General features: G+C 38.6%; 1 protein-coding gene across 1 annotated transcript in view; it reads left to right on the plus strand.

Annotated features, from left to right (window-relative positions):
* The window catches only part of TTC39B (tetratricopeptide repeat domain 39B), a 75075-nt gene extending 68074 nt beyond the window's left edge, over positions 1-7001 (plus strand). The window contains exons 18-19 of the mRNA XM_075138073.1: positions 2038-2154; positions 3226-7001. Of these exons, the coding sequence (XP_074994174.1) occupies positions 2038-2154; positions 3226-3322 (214 nt within the window). The 3' untranslated portion in view covers positions 3323-7001. The remainder of the gene's footprint in view (positions 1-2037; positions 2155-3225) is intronic.
* Positions 7002-17771: the final 10770 nt, after the last annotated feature.

Genomic DNA, 17771 nt, shown 5'->3' on the forward strand with positions numbered 1-17771 from the left:
GGAGTTCCAGATCCATGAAAGCTGTGGGAAAGTCTGGAACAAGCAAGAATTTACCCTTGATGGAAGGAGAGTCAGGTTAGGAAAAGTGTGAACAGACTAGACATGCATATGTCCATGCATATGTCCAACTGGACATACCTAAGTATATAGGACTTTGGCATATATACATGAGTGCTGAGGGAGCTGGCCGATGTCGTTGTGACGCTCCATTATCTTTGAAAGGTCATGGCAATTAGGGGAAGTTCCTAAGGACCAGAAGAAAGCAAATGTCACCCCTATCTTCAAGAACGGCAAGAAGAGGGATCTGGGAAACTGCAGGCCAGTCAGCTCCCCATCAGTTCCTGGGAAGGTGGAGTAAATAATTCTGGAAACCATTTCCAAAAGTGTGAAGGTGATCAGGAGTAGTCAGCATGGATTTATGAAGGGGAAATCATGCTTGAGCATCCTTATAGTCTTCTACAATGAGATGACTGGCACAGTAGATGAGGGGATGGCAGTGGATGTTCTTTATCTTGAGTTTAGAAAGGTTTTTGACACCGTCTCCCGCAATATCATCACAGACAAACTGATGAAGTCTCAACCCAGGTAAGTGGGTAGTGAGGTGGATTGAAAACTGGCTGAACTGCTGTGTTCAGAAGGCTGTGATCAACAGCATGAAGTCAGCTGGAGGCCAGTCACCAGTAGAATAATGCAGAGTTCAATGCCCGGGCCAGTAGTTTTCAACATCTTCATTAAGGACCTGAATGATGGGACAGAATGCAACTTCAGCAAATGTGCAGATGATACAGAGTGGGAGGAGTGGTTGATAAGGCAGATGGGCGTGCTGCCATTCAGAGCAGCCCGGACAGGCCAGAGAAATAGGCTGACAGGAACCGCATGAAGTTCAACAAAGGGAAGTGCCAGTCCCTACCACTGCGGGGGAGGAATAACCCCGTGCACCAGTACAGGCTGGGGGCTGACTGGCCAGAGAGCAGGTTGTCGGAAAACGCCCTGGGGATCCTGAGCATCATGGTCATCCCCAAGATGACTGTGAGCCAGCAATGTGCCTGTGCAACAGAGGTGGCTAACAGTGTCCTGAACTGCATTAGGAAGAGTGCCATCAGCAAGTCGAGGGTGGTGATCCTTCCTCTCCTCTCAGCACTGGTGAGGCCACATCTGGAGTACTGTGTCTAGTCCTAGTATGAGAGACACATGGACATACTGGACAAGTCTAACAAAGGGCCACAAAATGATTAAGGGATTGAAGCATCTGTCATATATGAAGAAGCCAAGAGAGCGGGGAGTGTTCAGCCGGGAGAAGACCTGAAAGGATTACCTGAAGGGAGTGTGTTTTTAAAAAAAAACAGGTAATGGGCACAAACTGAAATACAGGAAACACTGTTTAAACATAAGGAGAATTTTTTTTTTTATTGTGAAGTTGGTCAAACACTGCCACAGGTTGTCCAGAGAGACTGTGGAGTCTCCATCCTTGGAGATATATGAAACATAGGTGGATACAGTCCTGGACAGGTTGCTGCCGTTGACCTTACTTTGAGCAGGGGATTGGACTAGGTGATCTCCAGAGATGCCTTCCAGCCACAGTGATTCTGAGAATTTCTTGTATTGAGGAAAAGTGGAATTTTCTTACTTCTCTGCTGATTTGTTCAGGCAAGCTAGGGTAAAGGGATCTGTGTGTAGGAAAGAAGTATTTGTATTACATTGCCTAACCTGTTGTTCTTATCTCAAGTTATCTTTCTGAATTCTTGTTTTTTCTTGAACTGTGTCACGCAATAGGGTCCCTGTCTTGGAATTGTGTTCATGCCGCAATACAAATGGGAAGTAGGAAAGAATAAATTTTTGCTCCTAGAAGGTCATGTTGGTAGTATGTTACATTCACTCTTTACAGGTATAATTAATGTGCACAGTTAACCAGAAAAAAGGTTCCAGAATGTTTTCTCTGGCCATGTATTTTTACAGGCAGTGATTGCATTTAAAAGTTAACCGGTCACTTGAGGAAAGGTTGTAATTAACCACTTCTGTATTTTTCTGGTTTTCTAGTGAGAAGCAAATAAAATATGATAGTTATTTGGTGCCGTTCACCCTGTATGAGTTGGGCCTTCTGTACAAACAACAGGATGAGAGAGAAAAAGCAATAAGATACATAGAAACTGCAAAGTAAGTTGATTTTTTTTTTATTTGTATCAGCCTGTAGATTAAGAATAACTGAGTAACTTTAGCAATGAGGACATGTTTTTTCTTCCCGCCAGCCTCTGTGCAAAATACAAGTAATTATAAATCCGTGTTCTTGACTTGAAAAAGTTGTCCGATGGAGTTGAATTTTACAGTTTCAAGAAACTCTGTCCTTCAGACACAGTGGAGTAGACAATATCAAACAAGACACAGCATGAAGGGAAAACGTCTCCTTTTCATTTAGACTTCAGAGATGCTGAGGCTGCACTGCAGGCATGGGATGGAGCTGGAGAGTCCGGAGAAAGGATCTATACCGCCTCTGTCCCAGAGAGCAGCTGGGGGGCTTACATCTGCTTGCAGTAAAGGTGTTAGTGGGAGCAGGTTAAAAGCAATACACACTTCTGACCACCTCCCTTTTTGCTTTTACATCCTGTCACAGAAGAGCAGTAGGGAGCTCAATTTACTGTAGAGCAGCACGTTCGCTTCCTCTGTAGATTGTAGCGTGGGGTAGAATTTGCCCCTTGTGTGCACAGAGAAGTATACCAATCATGCAATAGTGTTGTAAATGTGAATTAGAAACAATCTTCTAAAACCTTTTTTAGAAAGATAGTAGTTTTTTGCCTTCCCCCCGCCCCCGCTCCCCCGTTTGGATTACATAATGTGATTTCCCTGTGTTTTTTTTTTTATTACTCTGGCTGAGTTGTGTTTTGAAGCTGAACATACACTTTCAGCTAACAACCTTTCTTTTCTTTAGTCTTCTAGATTGTCTTTTCATAGCAAGCTTCAGTAATTGGGAGGGCTGTTGAAAGGATCAAAATAAGTGAGAGATGCTAAGACATGGATTCAGTTTATCAGGACACTTAATTGTTAGTACTGGTATAAGTCTTTGCTCAGTTTGTAGATGTAGCTTTAAATGTCTCATAACTCATCTGTGTATCGGCCTCTGTTTTCAGTTAAAGCAATAAAGGCTGTTAACTTTGGTACTTCAGTGCATGTATGCAGTAGAACAAATCAAGGCCAAAAATGTTTTTCTTAAAATAACTTTATTGTTCACAGAAACAACTACAAAGAATACTCTATGGAGTCCAGGTTGCACTTCAGAATTCATGCAGCACTTGACAGCTTGAAGGTGTCACCTGCTTCAACACCTTGAATGAGGAGGGATGCTTTTCATGCATATAATGCATTCAATAGCCTACACAATCTTTTTGCAATCTTTTTTTAATCATGGAAAAGAAACAACCTAATGATTGTTTTCTGTCATCTCTGATTTGATGTATGTCATTCCTTTAGACTGTTCTTTCTCTGTATAGCGCATATACTATATCTACTTGATACTTTAAAGAAGACCTTATATTTTGTTTGATAAAAATAATTTAATATTTGACTTGAATGGGGGATATTTTAACAAAAAGTTGATGGTGCAATAAAGTTTAATGCAAACACTTTATTTTTTTATATGAAAACAGATGCTGGTTATGCAGTGGAACTAGTGATAATTTCTGCGTTTTTTGAAGGTTTGATTTTCTGCAGTATGCTTGAGACCTTTTTGCATCTGGAACAAAAGTGCAAAGTCTGCAGATAACCTTACCCACATTTGGCATACCATATTCTGAAATTTGTGTTCCAGAGGGAAAAATTCATCATCTTTGACTTAATTTCATTTTGGGAACAAAATGAACCTGTCTGAAGTGCAATATTTTTACACTGTCAGATAAAGTTAAGCAGGGCTACAAGTATAATGTCTTTGCAGGTCTATTTCACTCAAAATAAGTGGTTACAGGGGATATTTTTCAGTCATAGAAAAGCAGGGCCCTAAAGCAGAATCAAGTCTTATGTCCTTTCTGACAGATTTGTTTAACCTGTTTTTTGAAAAAAGAATTTGCACTGTGAGAGATTTTGTAACTTACACAGGATGTCTTTCCCAGTGGGAGAAGATCGGGAAATTTTTCCTGATGTCTACCCCAAATAATTGTTGGCACAACTGAAACTGATTGCTTCTCATCTTCCCTTGTATGGATCTGGAGAAAGGATTGTTCTTTTCCTTTTTTGAAGCAGTCTTCTAATATTTGAAGTCTAACCCCCTTGTTGGTATTTTCTGTTCTTGGATTCCAACCAAAATAAATAAAAATTTGCAGAATTTATTTTCCTAATAATGGGAATAACTCTTATTAATGCAAGTTGATTGTGCATCAAAAAGTGAATCCACTTTTAAACTTGGAGTTAGGACAATGTGCATATTCTAATCACAACTTTCTACTTTCTACCATGTAAAATTGACGTACATTTATAAGTGCATGTGTTTTTCTTTTCACATTAATATGTGAACAGCAGTATCAAATTTGAGTTTCCCAATTCATTGTATGTGCAGATTCTGCTATCTGTCTATTCTTAAACATAAGAATATACTTGATTTTTATTTAAGTCTACACCCAATAATTGTTTTTCACTAATTACTGCAAAACTTGCCCATTTCCATATTTTATTAATGCCAGTATATTTACTTCTGCACAGTAAATTAATTAGTAACTATGCTCCTGTATATTATTCTCTGCCCTTAACTCCCACCCAAGAAAAAACAGAACAAAATAAATAGGTGAAAAACATGTCTTCAGTAAACGAGTAACTGAAAGTTTCTAATTAAGCAGTCAATATAGTGTAAATGCTATGGTTATTCTTCTCAAGTGGCTGAGAGCACAGCTTTCTTCTATGACTTTATAAATAACTGAGTCATTTAATTGCATATAAATCTGTAATACAGTGGCATACAGGTGAAGTAAGAGTTTAAAAATACTAGCTAAATAAACATAATGGGTCTTTCAAAGTGGAAACTTGATCCAAAGTCTGTTGTCTTCACTGGTTTGGATTTGTGCCTATTGTAAATGCGTAACTAAATTATTGTGTAAAATTATACACATGTAGGTTTGAAGCTTAGATACCTGCGACACTGAATCACTGAAAAAATGCAGCTTGCTTATTCTAAAATATATTCTATTGATTGTAGCTGAAGTACAAAAGGTATTTGTCTCTTTGTCAACGGAGATTAGCATATGCTACCAGCAGACTTCTCTAATTACTTGCCCATCTATACATATCTAATTATAAGCTGCAGGCAGCAAAAATAAAATTCTGTACACTGTATTTTCAGACAATACTTTTAGTACCTCTTTGGGTATTTACATGTTCAGTTTAGCATTATTTTGGTTTAATCTGATTATTGGATTGTAGCAATCAAATGGTACCACTCATTTTCTCCTGAAAGGTAGTGAAAACAATTGCCGGTAAAACTTTCATAATTTGTGTTTCAAATAGTAATTCACTGTACAGAAGTTAGAACTGGGACTACAGACTCTCAGGGTGGAGCGTGAAGTAGTCTCTGATCTCTTGTTTTTGTGGGGAGTGTCTTACAGTTAGTATTTTATGGGTGATTTGGGATAGAAATCAAAATTAACAAAAAGTAAACAATGAGCTTCCTTAGAAGCTGATTTTTTGAAAGTTTAGTACAAAGTGTCATGTAGCAGTATACTTTTTTCATGGATAATGATACTGACTGCAGAGAGAGTAAAAGAGAACTTTGTTTTCTTCAGTTCAGCCTTCCAAAGTCAATGTTAACGCCCTGTGTATGTTACACTTTGTCTCTTTTGGGATCAGCCTTTTTGCACTCATGCAGAGAACAGGCGTATCAACACAAGTTTGCAGCACCCTCTGTAGTGTTTTGATGCCCTGCGGTTCCCAGCATAAGTACTATTTACAGCTTGTTTCCTTTTCTGTGCTGCTGTTCCAAACTCGTTTGTTAGAAAGCCCGATTCATCAAGATTCTGAGCTTTATTCTGCATTTTTTTTCCAACTTACTAACAGTGGAAATATAAATGTGTGAGAGTGATTTGTAACCCTTCATTTAAGGTAGGTCTCTGTAGAGCTGTAGAGATGCTTTGTCTTCCAAATGCTGTGGAAGAAGTGCATGTCTCCCCAACACAATGTGTCATTGTTGCAGTATCATTTAGTACATTATATCTAAGTTAAGCGATTTGCGGCTACGAGTTCGGATGAAAAGTCTATAGCTTTTTTTTTTTTACCTGCTGTATCTGTACTGGGCCTTAAATACAACTCTGACTTAGTCTTACTGCTCTTCATAATCTTCACCTCACTTGCTTGTGTCCCATGGGAATTTTGAATAATGTGCTGAAACTTTGAAACTGAGCAAATCTGAGCATTTACCTATGATGCTATAACCTTCATTGATAAGAGTAGGAGTTATTATATATACAAGAGCAAAACTAAGTCCTTAGCTTAGGCAAGCAAAGCTAAACTTACCTAGTTATGTTATGACAAGATCTTTCTGATAATAGATGTATATTTTTTTAAGGCGAGGAATAATGAAGTAGCCTGGTTGTAAGACAAAGCTTCTGTTTGATTAAGAGTTGTCTACTTAGAAAAATATTACAAAAAACTTACTGTCTGTGCATATCATTCAAATGTTCAGTCTGTTGGTGAAAGATCATTGTATTATGGTTTTTAAGTCCTAGCTTTTTAACAAAAATTGAAAGGAAATACATGTTAAAAGAAAGGTGATTAAAGATTGTTTTATCTCTCTTCTAATACACATGGGTAGCAGCTGTATTTAGCACCTTATGGCCAGAAAAATGTACAATAATCAGATCCTGTTATGTTTCTAAAACACCTTGCCAACTGATGTATAAAAGAAGTAATTTCTTGTAACAAATCCAACTTAGACTTTGCAATTATTTTATTACTAATCTTAATGTTTAATGTCCTTTTGTTTCTGTATATTCTTACACTGCATAGTTCAACAAAGAATGTTTATATTTGCAGTGGTGGTGCGGTTTATTTGCTTTTTAACTACTGAGGTTTGCACATGTTCGTATCTGGTACTTGAGTAAAACCAAGGTCAGAATAATGGAGGATGAGGGATGATGAAGTACTTTCTGGTTTTAAGAGCATGTAGAAATGTTCATTTTGATGCATCGGAATGGTTTCTTACTTCAGAGGAATAAATTCCATTTTATGCTTGTGCTACCAAGTGCTGAATTTGGCACTGCATTCTAGTTGCGCATAAAGAACCTTCAGCTGAGATTTATCAAAACAATATCAAAAAAAAGGCCTGATCTCAAGGTTAAACACGCTATCTTGGGCATATAGCTCTCTTACACAACCTATCCAGGCTGAGAGGTTGTACAAAGCTATCAAGGTCCAGGAGAGAACAGAGGGTCTTTTGAAACGTAGTTAGCAAATATAAAATAAACTAATTTACTCTTCATTTCTCACCAGAGATCAAAGAATACCTTTAAATGGTATAAAATACAGGAGTGATTAATAATTAACTCATTCTGTTATCAGTTATGTCATTAAATTCAGTGAGAACTAGACATAATATACTCCTAGGATTCTTTTAAAATCTTAGCATTAAAAACAGGGAGAAGACGATCTTTTTACATGTGTGCAGGGCTTAGTTTTAGTAACATTTAGGAAAGTAAACATTCAAAGTTATTTTTTAATGGTTAAACAATTCCATAGTTGCATGTAACTTTACCTGGTGCTTCCCAGCAAATAGGTCAACTTAATTACCATGGTTTGAATTATGAGAATAGTGATTATGGTTATCATAAGAACAGAGATAGTAGAAAACTTAGCTCACAGAAAGGGAAAAGAATGGAGATGCTCCTGTATAGTTGTTGCTGTCTGTAAGACACTAGTTTACTCTCAATTATTAGACATACCATAACCCAGAATAAAACCTTTAAGCTAGATTAAAGTGCTTGTAGAGTATTGAATAAAGGAAGTACATTGAATAGAAGAAGGAAAAGAAGACACACTGAAGAAAGATATAAGCACAAAGATAGGAACTACATCTGCATTAATGCAAGCATTTGGCAGAAGTTATGTGACATTTATAAGTCTAAGCTATAGTTACCTGATCAGCTCAACATTTGGACTTCCTGTATTTGAGCCAGGGGAAGGATATCAGTGGTGATGGGACCTTAGCTCAGTTTGGTTGTTTGTGGGTTTTTTGGTTGGGATTTTTGTTTTTTAAATCTGGTCTTGTTATTTACACATTTTTTAATAAATCCTGTAGGACAGCTTCATAAAGAAATTTAAGCGTTGTGGCTCTGAACTTTGCAGTTCGTAGAAGAGTAAACTCTGGAAAAAATCAGAGCCTATGGTTAGCATAGTAAATTCAATGTTTAATGAATGCAAAATTAAATATTCTCCTCTTTGTAGAAGTGTAAGCATGCAGTTCCAGTCTATGGAGAACTATATGTCAGCTAGTAATCACAGCTAGGAATACCTTCCTAGATTTAGTCACTCATGTAAAGAGATAACTTCTTCAAATGCATTATCAGTAGGAGGTGTCTGTTGTCTGTGCCGTGCTTTTGTACCATAAAAATTGTAGTTAGAGCATCCACGCTGAGTGGGCCAGATTCATTACCTACCTCGTCTGAAGCCATAGGATGAAGAATACTCAGTGTTGATGACATGCCACTGTGTGGGAAAACTGTTAAGGTTTTACTGAAATCCCACTTGAGAGGTTAATATTCTTGTATACTTAAGCTTGTAAATGTGGATCTCAAAGCTTAATTTTCTTACTGTAAAATGGATGTAAGACTATATTAAGATAACTTTTTTTGAGATGCTTAAATGACCTGCTCTTACTTCAGTATCTAAAATCAGGGTGGAAGGATATGTAAAATTAGGTTAATGCTACTTATATAGCTTACGTTAGGCTTAACTTGTTTCAGAGCATTAGGAGATCTTCAGAATTAAACTTGGTGTAGAAAAGAGGGCAGTATGAATTTAAGTATGGTTTTATTTTTAATACAGTTTTACCCAAGGGGATGGAGCTTATGTCCAGGCAAAACACAATGTCTAAATATGCTGAGGTACAGGTATAAAACTTCCATCCAATACGCCCAACTCACCTTGATTAGATTATTTATCTCTCTTAAAAGAGAGGTTGTGTATTGCATGCGTTGGTGAACCTGCTTAAACAATATTCTACAAAGGAACCCAGCTGTAGTTTAAAATTTTATATGGTTTAGAATGTGTATGCTCAAGCTTGCCTTAAATCTCTTTCCAGACTACAGTCACATTAATATAATTACTTCAAATCAATTTGCTTTAGTTTTTACATAGGAACATTCAAAACTTCCCATCATTGTTGACAATCAGAAAACGTTAGCTGTTTTTTCACCTACTATTCATTGTTTTATACACTTGGATAGAAAACGAATTGAAAGAAAAGTTTACATTTGTTTTATGTATAATACAACTAAAGTTCAAGATCAATTTCTTTTCACAACCCAAATGGAAACTGCTCCTCCTGTATTTTACATGAATTTTGCTAGTCTGTCTGTATTCTGTGGAAGCAATTTATTTAATTTATTCCAGTTAATAATACAAATAATACAAATAATCATTGTGTCTATTGCAAAATGAATCTTTGAAGTGGTAGCTGCTTTAAATCAGATTCTTGTGAGCTGAAAGAAAAGGAAGAGGGCTGAAAGAGGAATGCGTTGTGGGGAGTTCAAGGTCTCTATAGAAGATGAACAGTTAAACAGGGTGCTACTTAAAATGCAGTGTACTCTCGAGGCCAATGACAATCCATATGTTTTAGCATGTAGTGAATGTGAAACAACTTACAGGATGTGCTGTGGCTGTTTTTCCTCAAACTAAGATTTTAATAGTTTAAGCAGAAGAAAATAAACAAGCCTGAAAATTAGAACTCTTCACCCGGAATACTGTATGCTGTTGAGTAGTAACAGTTCTGCTTATTGAACAAGTCATCCTCTTTTAAGGAAGTCTGAAGAGGAGCCAAATAAGCTAGCTTCATGTTCTGCTTACAGGTTGTAAGTGAAAAGTTACTGCATTGATATCTCTGGGATTTCTGGAGTCATGCAATCTAATTAAAGTCAAATTTTATCTTTTCTTGTCTGAACATTTCCAGTGGATAGTCTTCAGTGCCACTTGGTAAACTGGTGGACCTTATATTATGAATGCTCTGTTTTCTATCTTTTTCAGTTAACTTATATTAAAACTCTTGTGGTTTTTATTTTATATGCTACTCAAATAGTATGTTGCAATAGGGATACCAATTGATTTTGGGTCCACTGCAAAACTGAATTTAAATTTTACTGACTGACATTGGAAAGTTAACTCCTGCTTTCTGACAGAAGCAAGTTTCCTTAACTTCAGGAATCTTACCTATGCACCTAAATGAGATTAGGTCTACCAGTCTGAATGCCCTCCAGTGTGACATCCTGGTGGACTTTGAAAACTCTTACATGCCCAGTGTTTCTGGTGTGTGAAACCCAGCTGGAACAGTGAGAAGTTTGTCGGTAGCTGTTTTCCTTCTGGACGCTTCTGAAGCTAAAAAGGTAAAACAGAGCCATTTCTTTGCTTTTATTTTTCTTCCTTGAATTTTTCATTACTTGCCTATGGCAGCTGGGTTGGAATCCTATTCTTACCTGTCTGCCTGAAATGGGTAGCAGAGCCTTCAAAGAAAAATCTTTTGTCTGTCATTAGTATCTGTGCTCTCTGCTTCCCTGGAATAATGCAGAACCGAGATACCTGCTTGTCTTTGCTAGCTGTAGCAGATGCCCCCATTCAGATGGGAAAGAGGGATAGCCATTAGGAAAGGATCAAGGTGGAAAATGCAGGAGAAATTTGGGTGTGAAGGATAAGAGTGGGGTAGAAGTTAGGGATATATTGGATAGGGATTTCCGTAGCACCTGAACCATTGATGTCACATTAGACTGTGGGACCAAACAGAATAATGTGAAAGGATAAAGCAAATCGATTGTGATAGAAAAGTGTCAAGTAAGAAAAATCATAGTGCAGAGTAATCACTTGCTGGCTAAAAGGAGGCAATATGATCCAGAGGGTAATGCAGAACATAATTTTTTCTGCTTATTTTTCTGCAATTTTTTCTGCTTAAGAAAAGGGCTGATGGGGACAGATGTCCCTTCAGGCCAAATTAGGGAGAAGGAGCTATGCTCCTGAGGGGGCTATGGAGAGTGAATTCTGCTCTTACAGAGACTATATTCGAAGAAACAATGTACAAATTGCAAACCAGCGTTAATACAAAGTACTCTGAAGTCCTTAAATCCTTCCAGCTCCTGAAATCTAGGCACTTGCTGATTTCATGTTGTTGGAGTTCCCTGTTGATAATTGCAGAGAAACGGTGTTTAGAGTTCCTGCATGAAGGCTTTCTGTCATCAGTACAGCCTGAACAGGATTCTGTGCCTGTGTGAAAACCTTGCAGAACTATGACTAATTGCCATTTCTTAGGCTGACCGATGTCTAAAAAAACATACTAAGTTGTGGAAAAAACATGGAAGTTTTGTAATGCCAGATGTTAAACATTTAATGGTTTTAGGTGGGCCCAATTTTCATAGAATAAGCAGCTTTCCCAAGAGCACTGTTCTTAAAACAGGGTTTTTGTAGACTTCGTAGCAACTGTCTGTTCTCCACTATAGCACAGTTTAATACCTGCACTCATTTTGAGGGGATAAAATAAATAAATAAATCACTTAGTGAATTAATAGCAGCAACAGTTTGAGTAGAGGATATAGAGGACAGAGCCTATTGTCCTAGAAGAAAAAGCTAGAAATGAGTTGATATTAGAGTACAGCTTTTTTCAGAATGCTAATAAAATAGTCTTTTCCAAATTTTTGAACAGCTGTTTTAGTTAATGTTCTGTCAGTCGTCCTATAAGCTCTTGCTGTTGAATTTCCTGTGAAATCTGTAATGTTTGTGGACCTTTACACTTAATTTTGAAGCTATTCTTCAGTGGATTGTGCTTTTTTGACACAGAAGCTAATACGACTGCAGCAATTGTATTTTTCACTACATAATAAATTGTTTCAATCCAAAAATGTGTGCTATCTGTTTGGAGGTGATTGTCTGGCACTTTGAGGGGGATAGTTTACCAATACAACCAAAGAGACTGTCCATTTTACAGGCTAAGAAGAAGCTTTAATCCCTTGTTTCCTGACTTGGGTAGGAAGTCTAAGGTTTGGGAGAGCAGGATGCCTTCCATAAGCCACTGAGAAAGAGCTCAAACTCTTTATAAAAAGATGTTTACATTTTACCAGTTGACTTCATGAGAAACGCTCATGCTAACATGTTTACTGTGATCTGGATGATTTCCAGACTGGTTCTTTGATTTTAAACCATCAGTGAAACATTGTGTGTGTGAACAACATTTCTAAGCATTTCTGACAATAAAATCATACAAATATAAATCGCATAATGGTTATATTACATGCCCAACTACTACATAAAACCAAGTGAATTCTTCAGCATTCAGATTCCCCAAATACCTTATGCTGCTGTGCCAAGACAGCACCTGGCAGGGATGAGTACGTCCATGGGGTGACCTGCTTAGTTTATCTAGATGGGGTGTAAGGGGATGGAGAGGAAGGCAGACCACAAATTTTTCTTTCTGCTTTGCCTGATAAATCTATGTTTGACCAGCATGTGTGTGCTGGGGGAGTGCGGAGTTGAGGGCCTCCCTTCCCAGTTCTGTCTGTTCATTAAGTAATTTGTTCTTTGCAGGGGGTAATACAGTTATGATGGGTGGAAAGGTATCATCTGTGTTACCTGTTTTAGGTGTACATTAAAAAACAAAAGCCCACGTAACTTTGCACCAGGGCCCCTAGAATGAGCTGGGATATTACACTATTTCAGAAATAACTGAGAAAACTCCATTCTTTGTTGCTATTCATTTAATGAAAGCTCATACATCTTTAGTCAATTTGTGGTATGGAATAATTTAACTGTATTTCCCAATGCAGTAAATAATTAGCTACATAGTAAAGTACATACTTCTTTCAAGGAAGAGAGCCTCTTGGATCGATTCAATGGATCAATTTCTGTAACAGTCACTATAAAAATGAGATGATGTAGTGCAATGGCCATGTGAAGGTCTTATATTGCAAGATCTCGTCACACAAAACAATAAAGAAAACACTGATAAGGAGCAGAGTAAAAAATCCCAGTGGAAGTCATTGCCACTTGATAGGCAACATGAAAAATCATATTCTTACTAAAATTTTTTCTACGCAATTCTTTGAGTTGTTTGGCGCATGAGAAGTATGTTAAAATGCAATGCATTTGTGAAAAAGTATCCCTGAAGAGATACCCCTGGAGAGAGCCGTAGTATTGATTAGTAATCCTGGCAAGAGGAACTCTGAATGTGTTGCAGTAACATACTGCCTTGTGAATTTGAAGGTTTTCGTGAAGAACATGTTGTATGTCAATTCATCTCTTCCTGTTCTAAGTTTTAATTGCAGCTTGTGGTGTTTTCGTAAATGAAACTTCTTAAATTACAAGATTGTTTTTGTAGCATGGATCTGACAGCTCTGCCAATAGGTGAAAATTTTTAGCAATGATTAAATCCATTGGACTTTCATGAACTATCTGTTTACGTGCACAGTTTTTAACTCTCAGGTTTCTCAGCTTTCAGTCACAAGATCTGAATAAGTACCTTACATTAACAGAGGATTATTTCCGGGGAGAGACAGTAGGACCTTCAAGCAGAACCTTAAGTTTGAAGTTGGATTTCATTCGGAATAGAAAACCATTATTTTGACCAATTTAAAGCATGCAGTTAAATCATAACACTGAAATAACAGATTGGGGGCAAACTTTTAGCTGGCATGTGTTGCTGTGACGCCATCGAAGGAACTGATGATTTCTATTAAAAGAGTGAGTGGGGTTGGACTATTCTACTTCTAGTCCAGTAGTCCTTCTGCTAGAGAGAGTCTACCGTGTCGTATCTGTGGTGAACCAGAAGCAATGCTGAGAGATGGGCAGAAGACCTGATCTACTACCTGAAGAGTGAAGTATGTTCATCCATAAATCAAGCATGTTTCCAACATCCTATTCTGTCATCTTGTTCCCCCAGCACATGCACATTCTGCATTTGGTAACTTGCATACTGGCCTAAGGTGGTCATAAACATGCAGTTAAGGCATCTTGGATGAATGGAGTATTTAAAATAGTGTTTTAGCTAGGGAGAGGTCACGTAACACATCTTTCTATGTTTACGTCTAGAAGTATGTTCAATAAGTTTCCACAAATACAAAAATGAAAAAAAAAGATAATGTTCCAATACACTTTTGATTGAGAAGTTAATAGGATTGGTATTAGCCTTTGTTAATCCCGTTTACTGCTGCGATACAGCTAGGCGAGGTAAAAGTTGTAACAGGCTGACTGCAAAAGTGCAAGGACTCAGCTGCTGTGACTAGGTAGTTTACAGCAGACATACGCAGGAGTTTTTTGGACATAAATCCATTGTATTGTTAATTATTATAATTAAAAACATTGTTTCTCAGAAAGTAAGTTGCTTAGATAAATGTAGCTGTAGGCTCTGTCTCCCAGCTATTTCTTTGTGAACGCTCAAGTACAATTAAACTCTCCGGTTCTACCTGAATTTTGGCAGCTGCTACCCAAATTGCATGGCAGCAGCCTGGGGCAGTAGCCCCACTAGATCTCACAGGAAAGAGTTTGCATTGTAACTCCTACTTTAAATGACAAATAATCCACCGTTATCCACCCAGTGCATCCATATAGATTCCAGTGTACTTGGTGTAACCTGACTATCTGATCGTACTAATTGGTTTCCAATGGCCAGCTATTACTGTAGCACTGTAAAACACTTGTGTGGTTTACATTACTGAACAGGGTTTAGAAGTACCTGGCAACATCTTGAGAAGAAACCAGAAGTTTCCAGAGCTGCAGTGGCACCATCTGGAGTTTCACACCATGCTGCTGTGCCATTTAGCAGGGTTTCTTGGGGTAGTTTTTTCTTCGCCCCGCTAGCACCATGCTGACATTTTTGAGAGACCTTGTGTTGGCTACTGCCGTGTACCTCAGGCACTAGAAAACAATATACCATCAGCAAAAGCTTGTTTAGATCAGTTTAGCTCAAACAGTGCAACTTTTAAAAACAAGACAAAAAAAACCCCCCCAACATCTCAAACCTTTCTGAAGAACTGATCTTCCAGGGGAGCTGGCAACCGGTGACATCAGAGGCAGTTTCATCCAGAAAAGGCTGACATTTTTAAGGCATAAAAAGCTAGTGGTGGTTCAAGAATTTGAAGTATTTTCAAATGGTTTCAAGTATTTTCTCATCAAAGTCTCCATGTAATGTTTCTGTGCGCCATGAAGGGGCTGTGAACATTTCTGTTACAGAGCCTGGATGATGCTATCTTCTCAGAAAAAGTTCAGGAGGCCTTGTGGGACAATTCCATGTAAGAAATATGAAGCCACAGCCACCCTGAAATACCAGTTTCTGGATGTTGGAGAATAATCAGGAAAACATTCTATGGCACAAAAACAGCTGACAATCAAGCAGAAACTGATTATCTGAGCTCAAGTTTGTTTATACTTTAGGCTTTTTGAAAGGTCTGTTCAATCTCTTAACTCAGTAAGTGGCTGATTTGTCAAAGGCTTTTGAAGAAAGCCAGATGGAATAGTATTGAAATCCTCATTTTGTTTGAAATAAAATGGATTGTTATGTTGCAGCATGAGATTTTTTTGTTGCTGATGTTCTGGAAATTCAGCCAGTTTAAGCTATATTACTTCCTTTCAGTTCATGTTGTTAGTAGTTTGCACAAGCTGCATTTTATTAAATTGAAATGTCATTAGAGAGTGTTACCTTTTTTCTTCAGTAATATTCCCGTGGATATTCATAAGATTTTGATTTAAGAAAATTTATTGAAATGCATTTTTGAGTGGACTTTAACTTCAATCTGGAACAGACTTGCTTAGGGAAGTGTTTGTCCTTTAAGCAACTAAGATACCCAGCATATGATTTTAGGCCTGTAATGATACCTAGCATTGCTATAAAAAGCATTTCTTGTTAATGATCTCGCTGATCCAATCTTCTACTGAATAAGCATTACAGTGCAGCTTTTGACATCACCTGAGATTTGGCTTTTAGTTTTTTAACTGAGACTTACAACTCTATTAGCCTGTGTTTAATTTCTGTTTTATTTAAGATCTGTTTGTCAGCCAGGGTCTTAGGATTCCAGAGTGTTTCACTTTTTACTTTTTCTTGCTTTTCCCTACGCCTCCTTTGTTCTTTAATATTTGTATTTTCTCTATTTTACATCATATGATTTGTTTAAGAGCAGATATGAAAACAGCTGTTTGCTAACAATTGTGATACTGTGTCTGAGCCTTTTAAGGGCCAAATTGCAGTCTCGGATACAAGCATTTTGGTTCCTTCAAAACCAGTGAAATTGGCTCTCGCAGACTCAGGAAAGGGTTTAGTTCTAAACAAAGTAGGATGAAACACCCAGTAGTGGCGAAGAGTGTTCACTGCTTATTTAGTTACAAAGTGAAGATACCTTAGTGACAACTGACCCTGCACACGTGCCACTTAAAACCATTTCTTTTGAGGCTTGGAGGTAGGCGTTTGAGCACTATGCAATTCAATCTGAGCAGAAAGCACAGGGGGCAGAAGTATCTGGCAGGAAAATAATAGTTACAGAACAAAGTTTTGTTTCCTCAATCTTATTCTGTAGGCACCTTGTCCAACCTCTGTAGTGGACAAGAGGCCCTTCATCACTAGTACACTCCGCTCTCCTTTTTGGACTGATGCCTTCTGTGGGTCTGGACCATCCCAGGGTTCGTACCTGGAAGAGAAGCTGGGAGGGGTAGTGGGAGGGGTGGTCTTGTTCAATGATAATTTCCTGCCCCCTTTCTCTACATCCTTTGCCCACCCTCAGCAAGACCCAGTTAACCTCTCTCTTCTCCTAACTCCATGAAGACTCAAGCCCAAATCCAGCTGGTTTCTGCACAGCCCTCTTCCTCTGCTAGGTAAATGGAGGGAGTAGATGGTGTACGTACAATCCAGCAACTCACAATGCAGGGGAAGAGCACGCTGTGTTGAAGACAGAAGCACCAGGGGTACTGTGTACAGCAAGGGGAGCAGCCCATGTCCTGGGCACCTGGCTTTGCCTGCTGTGGATTCACATTCCCTCCAGGGTGGCTGTGTGTTGAAGTGGCCCTGGTTAATGATGGGGATACATTGTGAGCATGAGCTCACAGGTGAGAAAACAAAGATGATGCCAAAAACTGCAAGATGTCCCTGTTACAGAAAAAAACCCAAGAACCCTATGTTCTCTATCACAGACCTGCTTCTGGCAGCAACACATTTGCAGGAGACCTCTGGCTCACCAGACCTCGGGCTTAGTCTGTCGGGTGGGTTGCTGCGCACGGGTAGTATGGAGTGAGACTTCTCTCAGCTGGGCAATCATGATCACGTCTGCTGGCTGGGGAGCGCATGCTGGGAACTACCCAAGCGGTTTCTCTGGTGAGGCTTTCCTCCAAGCAGAGCACCCCAGGCTTGCAGTCTCTCCAGGCTTGAACTGCAGTGTTGGCACCCGGCTGGACATGAGGTGTTCTGCCAGCAGGCATCGCATCAGCCATCTCTCTTGCACTCGGACCATTTAAGCTGGACAGCAGTAGCAAAAATGACATTGTGAGCCTGCTCAGCTGCAGAGCAAGAGAAAAAGGACGGCCAGAAGCAGCCAGGGGGCCAGCAGAGAAATCCAGCTTTTCTGCTGAATGTG

Source organism: Calonectris borealis, chromosome Z (assembly GCF_964195595.1).
Source record: "Calonectris borealis chromosome Z, bCalBor7.hap1.2, whole genome shotgun sequence".
NCBI classification, from domain to species: Eukaryota; Metazoa; Chordata; class Aves; order Procellariiformes; family Procellariidae; genus Calonectris; species Calonectris borealis.